The sequence below is a fragment of the Haliotis cracherodii genome, unplaced genomic scaffold (genome assembly GCF_022045235.1).
Source record: "Haliotis cracherodii isolate W230 unplaced genomic scaffold, xgHalCrac1.p SCAF_5, whole genome shotgun sequence".
Classification (NCBI taxonomy): Eukaryota; Metazoa; Mollusca; class Gastropoda; order Lepetellida; family Haliotidae; genus Haliotis; species Haliotis cracherodii.
The window spans coordinates 52,639,767-52,653,231 of record NW_027266308.1 but is presented as its reverse complement, the minus strand read 5'-3'; the positions used below and the strand labels follow the sequence as shown (position 1 = coordinate 52,653,231).

General features: G+C 36.4%; 1 protein-coding gene across 1 annotated transcript in view; it reads left to right on the top strand.

Annotated features, from left to right (window-relative positions):
- The window catches only part of LOC139443745 (mucin-17-like), a 93,051-nt gene that overhangs the window by 33,579 nt on the left and 46,007 nt on the right, over positions 1-13,465 (top strand). Inside the window, exons 30-41 of the mRNA XM_071224669.1 lie at positions 312-337; positions 517-617; positions 902-1,078; positions 1,360-1,423; positions 1,793-1,896; positions 2,170-2,298; positions 2,766-2,815; positions 3,097-3,204; positions 3,388-3,483; positions 3,738-3,763; positions 4,007-4,107; positions 4,411-4,587. Of these exons, the coding sequence (XP_071080770.1) occupies positions 312-337; positions 517-617; positions 902-1,078; positions 1,360-1,423; positions 1,793-1,896; positions 2,170-2,298; positions 2,766-2,815; positions 3,097-3,204; positions 3,388-3,483; positions 3,738-3,763; positions 4,007-4,107; positions 4,411-4,587 (1,159 nt within the window). The remainder of the gene's footprint in view (positions 1-311; positions 338-516; positions 618-901; positions 1,079-1,359; positions 1,424-1,792; positions 1,897-2,169; positions 2,299-2,765; positions 2,816-3,096; positions 3,205-3,387; positions 3,484-3,737; positions 3,764-4,006; positions 4,108-4,410; positions 4,588-13,465) is intronic.

Sequence of the window (13,465 nt, the reverse complement as noted above, 5' to 3'; positions counted from 1 at the left end):
ACACAAAATAGAAACCGATGACGTCAGTGCAATGATATCACCAAACAATGACATTTTCAAAGAAATAACCAGGTTTAGCCACTGAAACAAACTGTTGTTCTTTTTGGCTATCAGAGTATATACATAAGTTATTTGTCATCTGAACAAATTGAAGTACTTTGAGTGTACACGGACTATAGTCAGAACTTTGCAAAGCAAGAACATCAATTTGTGTTTCATAAAGATAATCGACATTGCACTCCCTTTAAGTAATCAATCAAACAATATTTGTACATTATTTGTATCTAACTTCAACATTCTTTGCCTTTTAGAATCCACAGGCAACACAAACACAGAGGTAAACCCTAGAGAAAGTAGTTTCTATGTTATCATATTAGTCTATTTTATGTACTCATCATTGTTTATGATTTAACACATTCAGTTAACATACGTAATAATTGTGATAAAATAAATCCATATTCATTAATAACATTTTATCATATTATTTTCCTATGTTGCCAATATTCACTCTTGTAGCCAACATTTGGGGAAAACAACATTAAGAATGGTGGAACGATAGAGTGTGAAACAGGAAAAGACTGCACCTTTCCTGTACACACACAGGCTCCTTCTAGCAAGTAAGAACCAACCATTAATCGTCATGATCAACGTCTTACAAATTTAGGTCTAGCATTCAAAGTTGCAAATAAATATGACTCTCATCACGAAAATGATCAAATAATGTTTTATAGCTTCGCATGTAGTTGATCCAGGTTTACATCTAGAAAACAAAACTTGAATGTTTTCAACAGAATTGGAGAATACCTTTCAAACATTAGGAAATGTTATGAAGTACTTTGCGTCCTTTGCAGATGATGTAGGTCATCAGTAATACCACTGATTACTGTTATTACATCCTCAGCCCAAATGTAGCTCCCACTGTAGACGTCGGTCCTACCTCTGGCAATGTTAATGTGCAAATTGACCCCTCTCACCTGCTCTCCAACACTGATGTGCCTGGTCTTTATGAAGCATTGGCTACCATTAAAGCCCCGACACAAGGGACAAAGAAAGTGTGCTTCAAACTAACCTCGTCAGTGTAAGTTATTTGGTACATATTTTACGCCATCTACATCTTTTCAGTTCTCCTCAATCACCTTATGTCTCCTTAATTATCAATTGCAGTTTTTCACCATCATAGAAATGAAAAGAAAACATAATTCTTAATAATAGGTTCTTTCTTGCCAATGGATATATATTTTTTCGCGCGAATATATATATATGGTGTCATCACTATTTGTTGAATTTGGAATGTAGAATCATGTTTTATGAAAATGTTTCATTTTTTCTAAATACTCCTATACCGTTTTTACCTTCCAGGGACGGCAGTGTATGTTACAATGTTGAAGTTAAAAACAAACCCTACACGGCTCCACCCACTGGGGTAAATATGAACTGATCGAAGTGATGTGATAGTGTTGGATGTAAATTCAAGTGTCGTTCAAACCCATACCAAATGACTGCTAAAAGTTGGACGTGATAAAAAAAAGAGTACGAAAGATAATACCAGAGTTGTGTTGCTCCCTGTGTGGATTCAAATACTTGACTGAACCCGAATATGAACCTGGACGTGTCAGTGCCACACCTGCATCCCTAAAGTTGTAGCTTCTGTGTCAACCACCATAACAGAAATATAGAAGTAAAATGTATTTCCCCGCCTGCCATCTGAACTGTCCTGAGCATATGTTACAGAAAGTATGATGTTTGTTGCTCTGGTTGCAATTAATTCTTATTGGTTTTTTTTATATCTAAGGTGACGTTCACGAAATCTACACCTCCAGATGGAAGTAAACTTGTATGCGACAGGACTGAATGTCATATACTTATTCATACAAAACCAAGGACAACTACCATGTGGTAGGTTGTAATGGCTGTAGCTGGTGCTGCGTTTTATATTCTTAAATATATCGACGATCTATCCTTCCTTAATTTTACTGTCATGCAAAGGATTGTGCTTGAAATAACCTGTCATCATTGCGATTTGTAAACATTCTGTGAAGACGTTCAATCATGGTGACATATCCATATTTTCTTAACTATAATCTTAATATAGTTGTGAGTTCAATAATTTTACTTATTATTTTGTTTACAAGTTTACATATATGTAATTGCGTATTGTTTGTATTTCAGCGATCATGTCACTACAACTACCAGCAGTACAGTGGTTTTCCAGACAAAAAAAGATGGTTCCGATTGTGTGACTGATTTGGCTTATACTCCCGGTCCGTCTGGAAGTAAACAGATATGTGTCGATGCCGGGTAATGTTCACATTATTCACATCATAAACATTTCCATAGAATGGGCTACATTTCAACCACAGTGTTTTAAACATCAAATGGCTGATTCATATCTCTATCCATATCAATGTTGAATAGATTTGCTTCAATTACAAGATTAAACATTACACCATTATGTGTTTCAGAGTATGATTCATCTAACTCTATTTCATTTAGAATGTGTGTTTAATTTCATAAGTAATATGTGTACATCTAGATTTAAAATATTGGTTTTAATATAGGAATGATTATAAATGTGTCTAAATATGCAACATGTCAGACCAAATTTAAAGCAAGAAAGCACGTTCATTAAATACCCACGACACATACATCTATATATCTGCTTTAATAACGTATTAATTACTTTTCTGAGGAACCCGTTTCATAACATCAGATGAAAATATGTGTTGATTTTTAATCTAAAAAAATATTATTCACCTTTTTTCCAGGACACCTGGGGAGCATAGATGCTTCGAGGTAACTAAGGCTCCACTGACAGGTGAAGGAAACATTTTCGTTTTCAAACAAAAACTTTAGTGACAATATATTCAAAAAGGACTATTGAGCGCCTCTCATGCATGACAATTATTGTAAAATGCCAACGCAAGTAAAACGAACACTTTTACAGACAACCATAAACGAAACTCATCGGATACGACTTCATTAAAATTAACAATAAAGTCATGTGTTCATGTGAACTACTCACCAGTCTGACATGTTTTCAATTTATTTATTAAGTTTCAGCATGATTGATATTAAGTATATATGTTTGCCCTTCAGATCCGTGTGCGAGTGAAACCTGCAATAACCATGGCTCATGTTTGAAACAACCCACGACAGCAGAGTGTGTATGTGAGACTGGTTTCACGGGCCCAAAGTGTCAAACTCGTACGTCACCAATCATGTTTCCTGCAAATATCTTACATGTTCCTGATGAATTGTGTTAAATAAACGTTTAAGTTGAAAACAATTCTCATTTAACCTAAAATGATAAAACACGGACGGATATGAATGACTGCATAGCACTGGAACTTAACTTTGAAGAATACTGTTTATTTTTGTTGTCAGTAGCAACGACTATTCCTTGCAGTAATGGAGGGAAACTTGAAACAACAACAAGCACCTGCAATTGTCCCCTCGGATACTCAGGCCCTACATGTGATAATGGTTGGAGAATGTTTTGTCAACTCATAATTTTCATTTTATAAAGATTGCTGTGTCGCATATTCGTTCGTGCATATACAGAATAAAGCATAGTAGAATGTGTTTCACAGATATTAGCGTGTGTTTTTAAGAGACTAAGGATTTTTAATCGACTTTGTGTCTTGTGCATTGGTGTTTTTGTACATGGTAAATAGTAGGAAGCAGTATCCTGTTTATTCTGTATTACATATATACACAAATATTTATGTCTCTTGCAGGCCCAACACATAACACGGGAACCACTGTAAGTTTATATTGAATGGTGTGATTTCTTCCCACAGTATGTTAAATAACGCATCCCAGTGGTGAACCAGGTTTCTTTCAGAAGTTTGACATACATTTCTAAGAAATGATTTTCATTGGACGTAGAAAATCCTAAGTTACCAAGATAGATTTCTAATAATCATTTATTCACTGTCTGAGGATTGTTTAACGAATGCTCGACACCTCTGTCGGCCATATAACTACATTGTGATTTCTTTAACAGCCAAAATATGCAGGCAACAATGTGGAAAATGGAGGCACAATAAAGTGTGTGAAGGGCACACCTTGTGTCTTTCCAGTGCATACACAAGCCCCTGATGGAAGGTACTTTTGAAAGTTAATATACGTAGACATATCATTCATGTTTTACTGTAACAACTTGTAGCTGACATATTTAAGAATGTATGAACTATATGTAAAATATCACCGGGCATATGTTTGAAGATATGTTTTCTTTATCACATGACGGTCATTAACAAAAATGGATAGAAAATTAAGCAAGATTTATTTATTGATGAAATTTTCTTCAATTGTATTCAGATCTATTGAAAGTGAGCCTTTGCATAAAAGAAGTAAAGATGTGTAATACATATATAGATAATAAGTGCACATTTATGTTTTGAACAGTCATGTGGCACCAACACTTACAGCAGGACCAACCTCTGGTAATGTGGCTGTGACGGTGGATCCGAATCCCAAATTGGAAACTACACCAGGTGTGCCTGGTCTGTACTCGACGCCAGTTACTCTGACTGCTCCAGACAAAGGACCAAAGAGAGTTTGCTTTAAGCTAACATCTGCAACGTGAGTGGGTCGTCCATTTCAGTATATGAAGGTTTAATAGACATTTAACAACAGAAATCCCGATGCTCACTACAATACACTGCAAACACGAAAACGTCGTTTTTTCCCGTATATGGTCATTGGACGGAAAAACGACTAAAAATTCATAAAAATTGATTAATTGGTCAGCGTCTAGAAAGTGTCCAGAAAAGGGTCGAGTTTTTCAAGCGTAAAATGGACGGAAAAACGATGCTTTTTGCTCCGCCTTGTACAACTGTTAACGGCCAATCAGATGGCGCTGGTCCCCCGACGCACGTGATGTCCAAGGCTTCCTTTCCGAAGCTTTAGGTTTCGTATTTCTGGCATGCCTTGCTCTAGTATCTGTCGCGCGCAGTGCAGCGAGATTTGCTGATAAGCTAGTTTTAGGATATGTTACATGTTAATGGAATTCAGACACGCGCCAAGAAGTCAAACCAAACAATGTTACTAAGTTTATTGTGGTAACGGCTATGTACAGTTACCCCTATCGGATAATGGGTTGTGTTTCATTTGGTTATAACAATAACTAATTTTTTAATGTGAAGTTTACAAGATATACGACTTGGGCGCGAGGTCGGTCACATGACGTTCTTCACGTGACTGTAATCTTGAAAAGGCGTAAACACTGACTACTTCCACATTCCTGGGGAAAATCCTTGGAATTCCCTGGTACGAATTCAAACAGAAGCGTGGTTGCAAGCCCATTTAAGGATACCCTCGCTGCAACCCATCCCAGAGAGAAAAAACACGAAAATAAATCCAAACTGTCGCAGTGACAATTTACAGAAATCTATGAATTTACCTTAGTATCTATTTGACACATCTTCACAATCACCTTTCAATGATCGGCCAATTGATCAGTGATGCCAAAGGCTTGAAATAGCCACAGGTTAATTAACAACTTCGAAAATATCTCCCGTCCCGTTTATCGTGTCGGCCATTTTGACGTATTGTACTTGATGTAAATGTATTACGACGCTCTGTCATTGTAATTGACTTACTTACTGAGGTAATTCTGCAAAAGATCTTCTCATCTAATGAGGATATTGTTTGGAATATATTTCTTGTAAACCTACTAAAACATATGTTCCTCGCTTTGTGGGGAACTATTTTATTCCGGGGTGGCCCATTAAATCTAGTAGTAAGTCAAGGCACCATGTGTGATTTGTTATTTTATGTGTTTAAATTACGATTTGGGGCGTTAATAAAATACACTGACGCAAGTATATTCTATTCAAATCAGTTGGATAATTGAATATGCTTTCTTTTACATATTACATAACATCACTGCACAAAATATGAACAGTTGCAGTAACACACTACGGTAATCGCATTAAACATCATTTTCAACTGTACAGTATTTCAGTATTTCAGTTATATCATGGTGTATCAGACTGATGTGGGATAAAAATCCGAAGTGGTTCAGGTCATCCAATGGGTGTTCGGGAAAAGGTGAGCGTATCCTGCCACACAAGTGGCACCCGTCACAAAACATGCAAGGACAAGTCAATTGTTCACCTGAACAAAGCACGGAAACACACAATGATGCCCGTCCTCAGTTTTACCGAGCATGTAAATTATTTTGTCCTTCAAAAACATGGACGAGTATAAACAATATGTTCATTCACGTAATACATGTCATACATTTGACAAAATGTATTGACTCGGAGCATTATTGTTAATCACAGCGTATGCAGTTGAACTCATCACCCATCCCATTATTGATAACCCTTCTTGAAGATCTATGAAATCAGAAGCTGCAACACTCTATCTTTTAACTGGCATGTCAGACTTCTATTTCATTACTCAGTTTTATTTGCACGGATTACTATGGAAGGGACATTGTCTCGTTGTCGCATTGTGGCATTGACGCCTTTACAAAAACAAGCAAAACGTGTCAAAATTAACAAAAGCGCGACAATTGGCCATTTTTCGCATTGTCGCGTGTTCGCATTGTCGCTCTTTGATAATCCTTTTCTTTATTTTACAAAAGGGCGACGATGCCGTAACGCGACATTTTCAAGGTCAAAATATGTCTCGTTGTCGCATTGTCGCCCCATCACAAATGTGTATAAAAGGCGTAAAGTTCAGTTATTGTTACAGTTAGGAAGTTCAACCTGATAAATGTACGTCTTGAAATGAAAACACAAGTCCGTCCGCGAGTCCATAACGTTTTATTGTGAGCTCTTCTCTAAAAGTGCTTAGTGTTCAACTCCCAGTTCCAAACACGTAGTACCTCCTCAATAATCCACATACCTCCAGTGCAGTGGTCTTCCGGAAGATCTTACTCTTGACCGTATTAGACAACTGACGAGTGCACGCCTGACCTGTGACCTCGTTGCAACCCTCGTGATGTGTTTGCCGAAGGGAGAGGTGTAGGAAATGTGTGCTCCAGCCCAGCGCAGAGCTCGCGACACACTGTATACTGATGTATACAGTATATTGCAGTTGATATACTGTATACTGCATGTGATACTTATTTGCGGACATGTTACAACTTTCAAGATTCAAGATTCAATTTGCATATATTTCATATACAACAGACCGCCGTCATATATCACTGGAACACTGCTGAGAGCGGCGTTAAAACAAATTGTTTTCATAATGGAGCGCTGCAGTCATTTAAAATAGAACCGTATACATATGTACATGTAGTACCAACTCACTCTATTTGTTTCGAATATTCAGCAGAAAATATATTATTAACCAGGTCTTTGGGAAAAGATATCAAATTTTTATAAGCAGCCACATAGGGATGACAAAGGACCCCTCGCTGATTAGGTTCTTGTTTACTTAAGAGCAGAGTTTGCCATGTTAGATGATATAACCAAAATCCAGGCGCTCCGGCGGGGGGCAAGCTGGTCTTGTTAGTGTATGGTATGAGCTGTGACGTTGACCCAAGAGAATAATGTAAAACATGAGACCAACTCAAGTCTATAATGATTGGGAAAGTCTAGATTTCCACAGCTCTAGCCTGAAATTAAGAATTGTTCTATGCTCCATTTTAATTGTATTATTTTCATTTTGTAGACATGGATGGACCAACCAGGAAAGAAATTGATGGAATATTAATATCACATGTTACCACTGATCCAGTTAAATTCATCACACAATAATACATTAGTATTTGACATTACGGCCTTTGATTATTAGGGCATGATCATGTACATGTTCATTGTAGTAATGTACATACCAGTCAACTTGATTATAATTTTTATCAAAGTGTAGCGCGGCATCAACGATTACTTTATGATATCCTCACTTGTCATCGATGTATTGACATCGAACAATGGACGGCAATTCGAAATTCTTATGGATAGCTTCAATAGGGACAGCGCCGGTGTCAGTACAATTTTCCTAGTTAAAATAAGTATCTACAAAATATAATCTGAAGCAGACAAGAACAATATTTTTTTTTTTATTAATGCTTACATTCATGGATAGAATTAAGGCAATCTAGGCTTGCCAAATCGTTCTAGACTTGAGCTGGATTCCTTTTAAATTTATTCTGTATGGTCTGGGAGACGAACGGGCGTCAGTATCGCATGGAGAACTGGGACAGCCTTAATCAGTGTAATCGGATATGTTGAGGAGTTTCGGTTTTGGGCTGTTTGCTGAATATATAGAATTGCGAGTTATGTATACTCTGTATTCTTTCGTCATGGTAGCATATATATTTTCTATGTTGCTTTTTGAATTATACACAAATAATGAGAACTACAATGTAAACCTCTCTCTGGAGATATGCAATAATACTACTGAAGGGCATATCTGAAAAATGGGACTTCTCGACAAATATTTCTTTCTTAAATACTACCCGTTACAGGTATTCTGATCATTATATCATACTTTGTACAGTTTAAAAGTCAAATAATGGCAAATTGTGTATCTTTCTACATTTTGAATTAATTATATTTTCTGAAATAAAACCTTAGCATCAGATAGTGATATACACGAATATGATCTATACTATTATAAATGAATTATCAATTTCGTATTATGAATTAGATAAACAGAAATATGATAGTAAAACAAATTATTTTAATCTATTCTTGTGAGTAGGTAACGAGAGATCTAGGCAACGCACTAACGTAGCCATTTATGAAAAATGAAATATTAAAAGTTTAGGGGTTTGAACATGCACGTTGAATGACAGGGAAGAAAGCAACGCAATAATTTAATTATGAATCAAATTATGTTATAAAAATAACAGAATATTTAGAAAATATAAGTTTAATTTCTCATTGTTGGAAGGTGTTTAATAATTATATAGATTTTGTTTGATTGTTTGTTGTTTAACGCCGCACTCAGCAATATACCAGCTCTATGACGGTGGTTCGTAAATAATCCAGTCTGGACCAAACATTTAGTCATTATCATCAAGAGCACCGATCTACGCATTTGGGATACGATGACATGCATCAACCAAGTCAGCGAGCCAAGTCGCCTTCGTAGAAGCATGGGTTGTTGAATGCCTTTTCTAACCCGGATCTTCACGGGTATTTTTTTAAATAATAAAGTACAATGAAATTCTTTTTTTTATCCATAATAAGTGTGTATAAGTAGATGGATAATATGTCCATACACGCCAAGTAAATGGTATATGCATTAATTTAAATGCAAATGATTCAATGATGAGTTCTTTCACAAGTCCATATTTCAAGACATGTATTTGATATTCATAATAACTCCACAAAAGCTACACAATGGCAACAAAACGGTACCAGCATCACAGATACCAATAATACATGAGATACATATAATTACTTTAAAGTTAAAACATGTATCTAAATAGAAAATTAGAAGGATACACTTCCGACATTTATCGTATTTTGTTTTCGTTTGGAGAGAGAAGTTGTGATTGGTATCTGATGGGTGCAAACAGGTGTTCCCTTCCGCCCAGGCCTTGCGGCAATGCTATAGCCCAAAATGAAACAAGCCTTGTTCAACAGGTTCAGATTCAAAATTCTATCCCACTTGGGCTCCTTTTAAATTTAAATATAATTTCTCGTGTCGATATGTGTCAGAAGAAATGAAATATTACAGCACTGGTGAATAGGTTATATGCGCATGTCAGCGTCGATCCTATAATATCCTTTTTTGCAAAATACATATATACTGATGAATTAAGGTAGTAATACTACGCAAATATATGTCCAGATGCATACATCAGTATCATCTCGTGATCTTAATTCGTGCTTTGAGACCTTTTTCTACCGGAGATTCTGGGGTGTTACATCACACCAGAAAGTCAGGTCCAAATTCAAGTCATAATTTCATGGTCCGTCTTGTATGTTGGAAACCAATATCGCAATATGGCTAAATATTGCTGAACGTGGTATTAACCCGATTACTCACATAATTATTCCATTTTCTACAGTCATCTACGAACACTATCTTTAAGGAGGTATATCTGTATCATCCAAATGTCCATACATATATGTCCACATTTATATGTATAAAGCAAGTCGTCCTGCACTCTTCCTTAAAAGATAAATGTTAAGCATTTCCTCTGTATGGATTTATAAAATGTAATATCGTTTTAATGTAATGCTGATGCAGTAAACGTACCACAGACCTAATGCTAGAATAACATCTAATTTCTGAAATGAACATATTTTACAGAAAAAAACAGTTGTTTAAACAATACTTATAAAATATAAGAACAAGGAGCCAAGAGCCAAATATTGGGCTGTGTTGGACATATTTGTTTCGGGGTCTTATGACAGACAAACCTGATGCCTTTAAGTATAAAGATAAGTAAGTAAAGATGTTGTACATATTCAAATATGTTCGTGATTAACCCAAATTTGAAAAATATTGAAAGATGAGTGGTAACTATTTATGCCATTATTTCAAATTAGAATGAGAACACATCAGGAAAGCATGGTACTTTAATATACGTATCTTGTTAACCCAATATTCTTTTTTAAGTAAGAGCAGCATGTATATCGAGAGTATAGGTTTGGTGCGTGACTTATCACACAGTACTTTCAGAAAGTGTGCATATTCTGTTTATCGGCAATAAATAACATAAGACGATTCATACGGGTAAATACGATTTACTTCAGAACTAGTATAGATTATTTAAGGTTAGGGGGAAATGTATGTAATTAACAGAACTTTGGCCGGGTTTGAAGGATTTGGGTCCTGGCTTGGGCTTTGTGTTGGACGTGTAGACGGCATTTCCAGGTTTGACGTATCAATGACAAAAATGATATCAGATGCAATTCTCTGCCTTTTCGGGTGAACGATTGGCTTGCCTTTGGATGTGTTTGTGGCGGGTGCAACTAGTGGATCGGAATGAGCTCGCGTTTTTGCGAGCATCCAATGTCATCATTTATTATGATGAATCATGAAACATGCTCCTGATGTTGTCGCAATGGTGCAGTTGGCGCTACTTTAATTTTGGCAAGGGTTTCTCATGATAATGGAAATGCTTATGTCGCTTTTGTTGACCGATAAACATGAAAAGATATAATGTTAGTGTATATGGTCATGTTATTAAGAAACAAACGACGAGTGGGAGTTGTTTATTGTACGATAAACAACGACCGAGACTCGTTTATTTCTATATGAGATATCAACATTACGTACAGCCTCTTTTAGGGTGTTAAATTAGGAAAAAATACACGCTTTACAATATTTACCCGTACTTAAATAATGATGATTCCTTGAATAGAATCCGACAGCGGCCATGCTAGATAAATCCATTTTAGGATTTGAGTTTGGTCCCGCATATTCTCACAATTTTCTCGTCAATCATCTGTACCTTTTCTCCCAATACCGATTGTCATATCACTCTCATTTTCGGATTCTCCAGTAAAATTTATTGGGAACAACTCACTAGACACATACCTCTCAAAAATAAGGTCAAATTTACAAATTTTACTTTTCAAGTTGCGAGTGCATGTTCGAATCTCAATAAATGACGTCATGATAGAACAATGTTTTATCGTGAAATAAATATCGCTTCCTTCTTTGTTCTTTGTGATTTATCGCGTAGCTATCTTATATCATCAAATGCCAATTTCTAATTGCTTTATCATGACGTATCCGTGTCATGTAGCAATAACATACACAAATTTCGTTGACTTCGACGTTAAAAAATTGTGTCATGAAATATGATTATCCTCTTGTGTGCAATATTTCTGGTTGATAAATCTTACATATTCTTACTTTAAGAATAGCGACTATACATTATTACATATCCCTTATCAGGTCTCTGTAACATTTGCAAAATGATACAAATATAAAAATACAACTGAACCTAAATGTAATGTTTTAATATCCTTACGTTGCTGAGTGCAGCATTTAACAATAAACAAACAAAACATAATATCTTTAAGAATTATGTTAACAATTCCGATGCTAAAAATAATCTTACAATCTCCATACCTCTTTCTCTCTATGAAAACATAATAACTTTTTTTTAATAATCTGAAGGAATAATAATGGCAATACTATCCTAATTATCATCATTATTTATGTTACTTATCCTCAAGTGAAGTAGTCCTCCACACTATACATTTAGTGAAGAAGCCCATGAACATATGAACTATGTAACATACATTCATGGAAATTAGATGAACAGTTGAAGTTAGCAAATGATATTATTCGGTCGAACGTCTATCAGCCATCTATTCTATTCATGAAGAACATTTCACGTGGGACCAACAGAGGGAATTATGACTATCTTGCTAATTATTTTTTATATTCATGCCAGCTCAAACGATCTATTGGCTTGATTTATTGTTATGGTATCCACAAAATAAGTAGGATCCGATTTTTTCCGTTTTTGTTGAAATAAAACTGAATAATATTTGCTGTTTACATATCAAAGTTTGCCAAATTGTTACAAAATGTTTTCCCACAGCAAGGCCACGTATCCCCAACATATTGTGCTAGGCACAGTATCACTGGACTGAGGGAGGGCGGTATTCCTCCTTGTGGGTCACCTGCTTGGCAATATGGGACAGGAAAACTGCAGGGGGTGAGGGCAGTTAAGTTGATGGTACAGACAGATAAGAGAGATCATTTTACAAATGTGAAACCTCAGTCCACAAAGGAAGAGGCGAAAGCTGAAACTTGGTGAGGTTTACAGAACAAAGGCAGTTATTTCTAGTTTCTTACTGACTCTCGAAGATACATTTAATAAAACAATTAATGTGTGTGTGTGTGTGTGTGTGTGTGTGTGTGTGTGTGTGTGTGTGTGTGTGTGTGTGTGTGTGTGTGTGTGTGTGTGTGAGAGGCAGAAGAAGAATTGTACACCATAAAAATGGCTACGTATGTAGTTGGGGTAGATATGTTGAATGCCCGGCCAGTATGACCTTTGAGTCACTACAGTTGCAGTCATTAAAATGCGTAAAACAGTATTTGAGTGAAAGAAAACACTATAAGTGAGTGAAACAAAAGACCTCAGTACAGGCACACCCAGTCCCCCAACCCCAAGTCTGCATGTATCAATACTCATACCTGCCACATCCTCAACCACTTAACTTACTCACACAATCATCTGACAACATGTTCGCCAACCCTCGTATCACAACGCATGCACGCACGCACACACACACACACACACACACACACACACACACACACACACACACACACACACACACACACACACACACACACACACACTCACACATCACATTCTTCTTTCCCCACCATTATGTCTACGTCAGCCATCATGGATCCATGCGCATGCTTTCATACATAATCCATCCTCCCACCATTCCCCAACATCCATCGAACTATAACTATATCCGCCCTCATGTATCGGTATTCGTGCTTTCATACATACATACACCCCCCTACCATTCCCCTACATCCATCGCAGTATAACTATGACTATAAC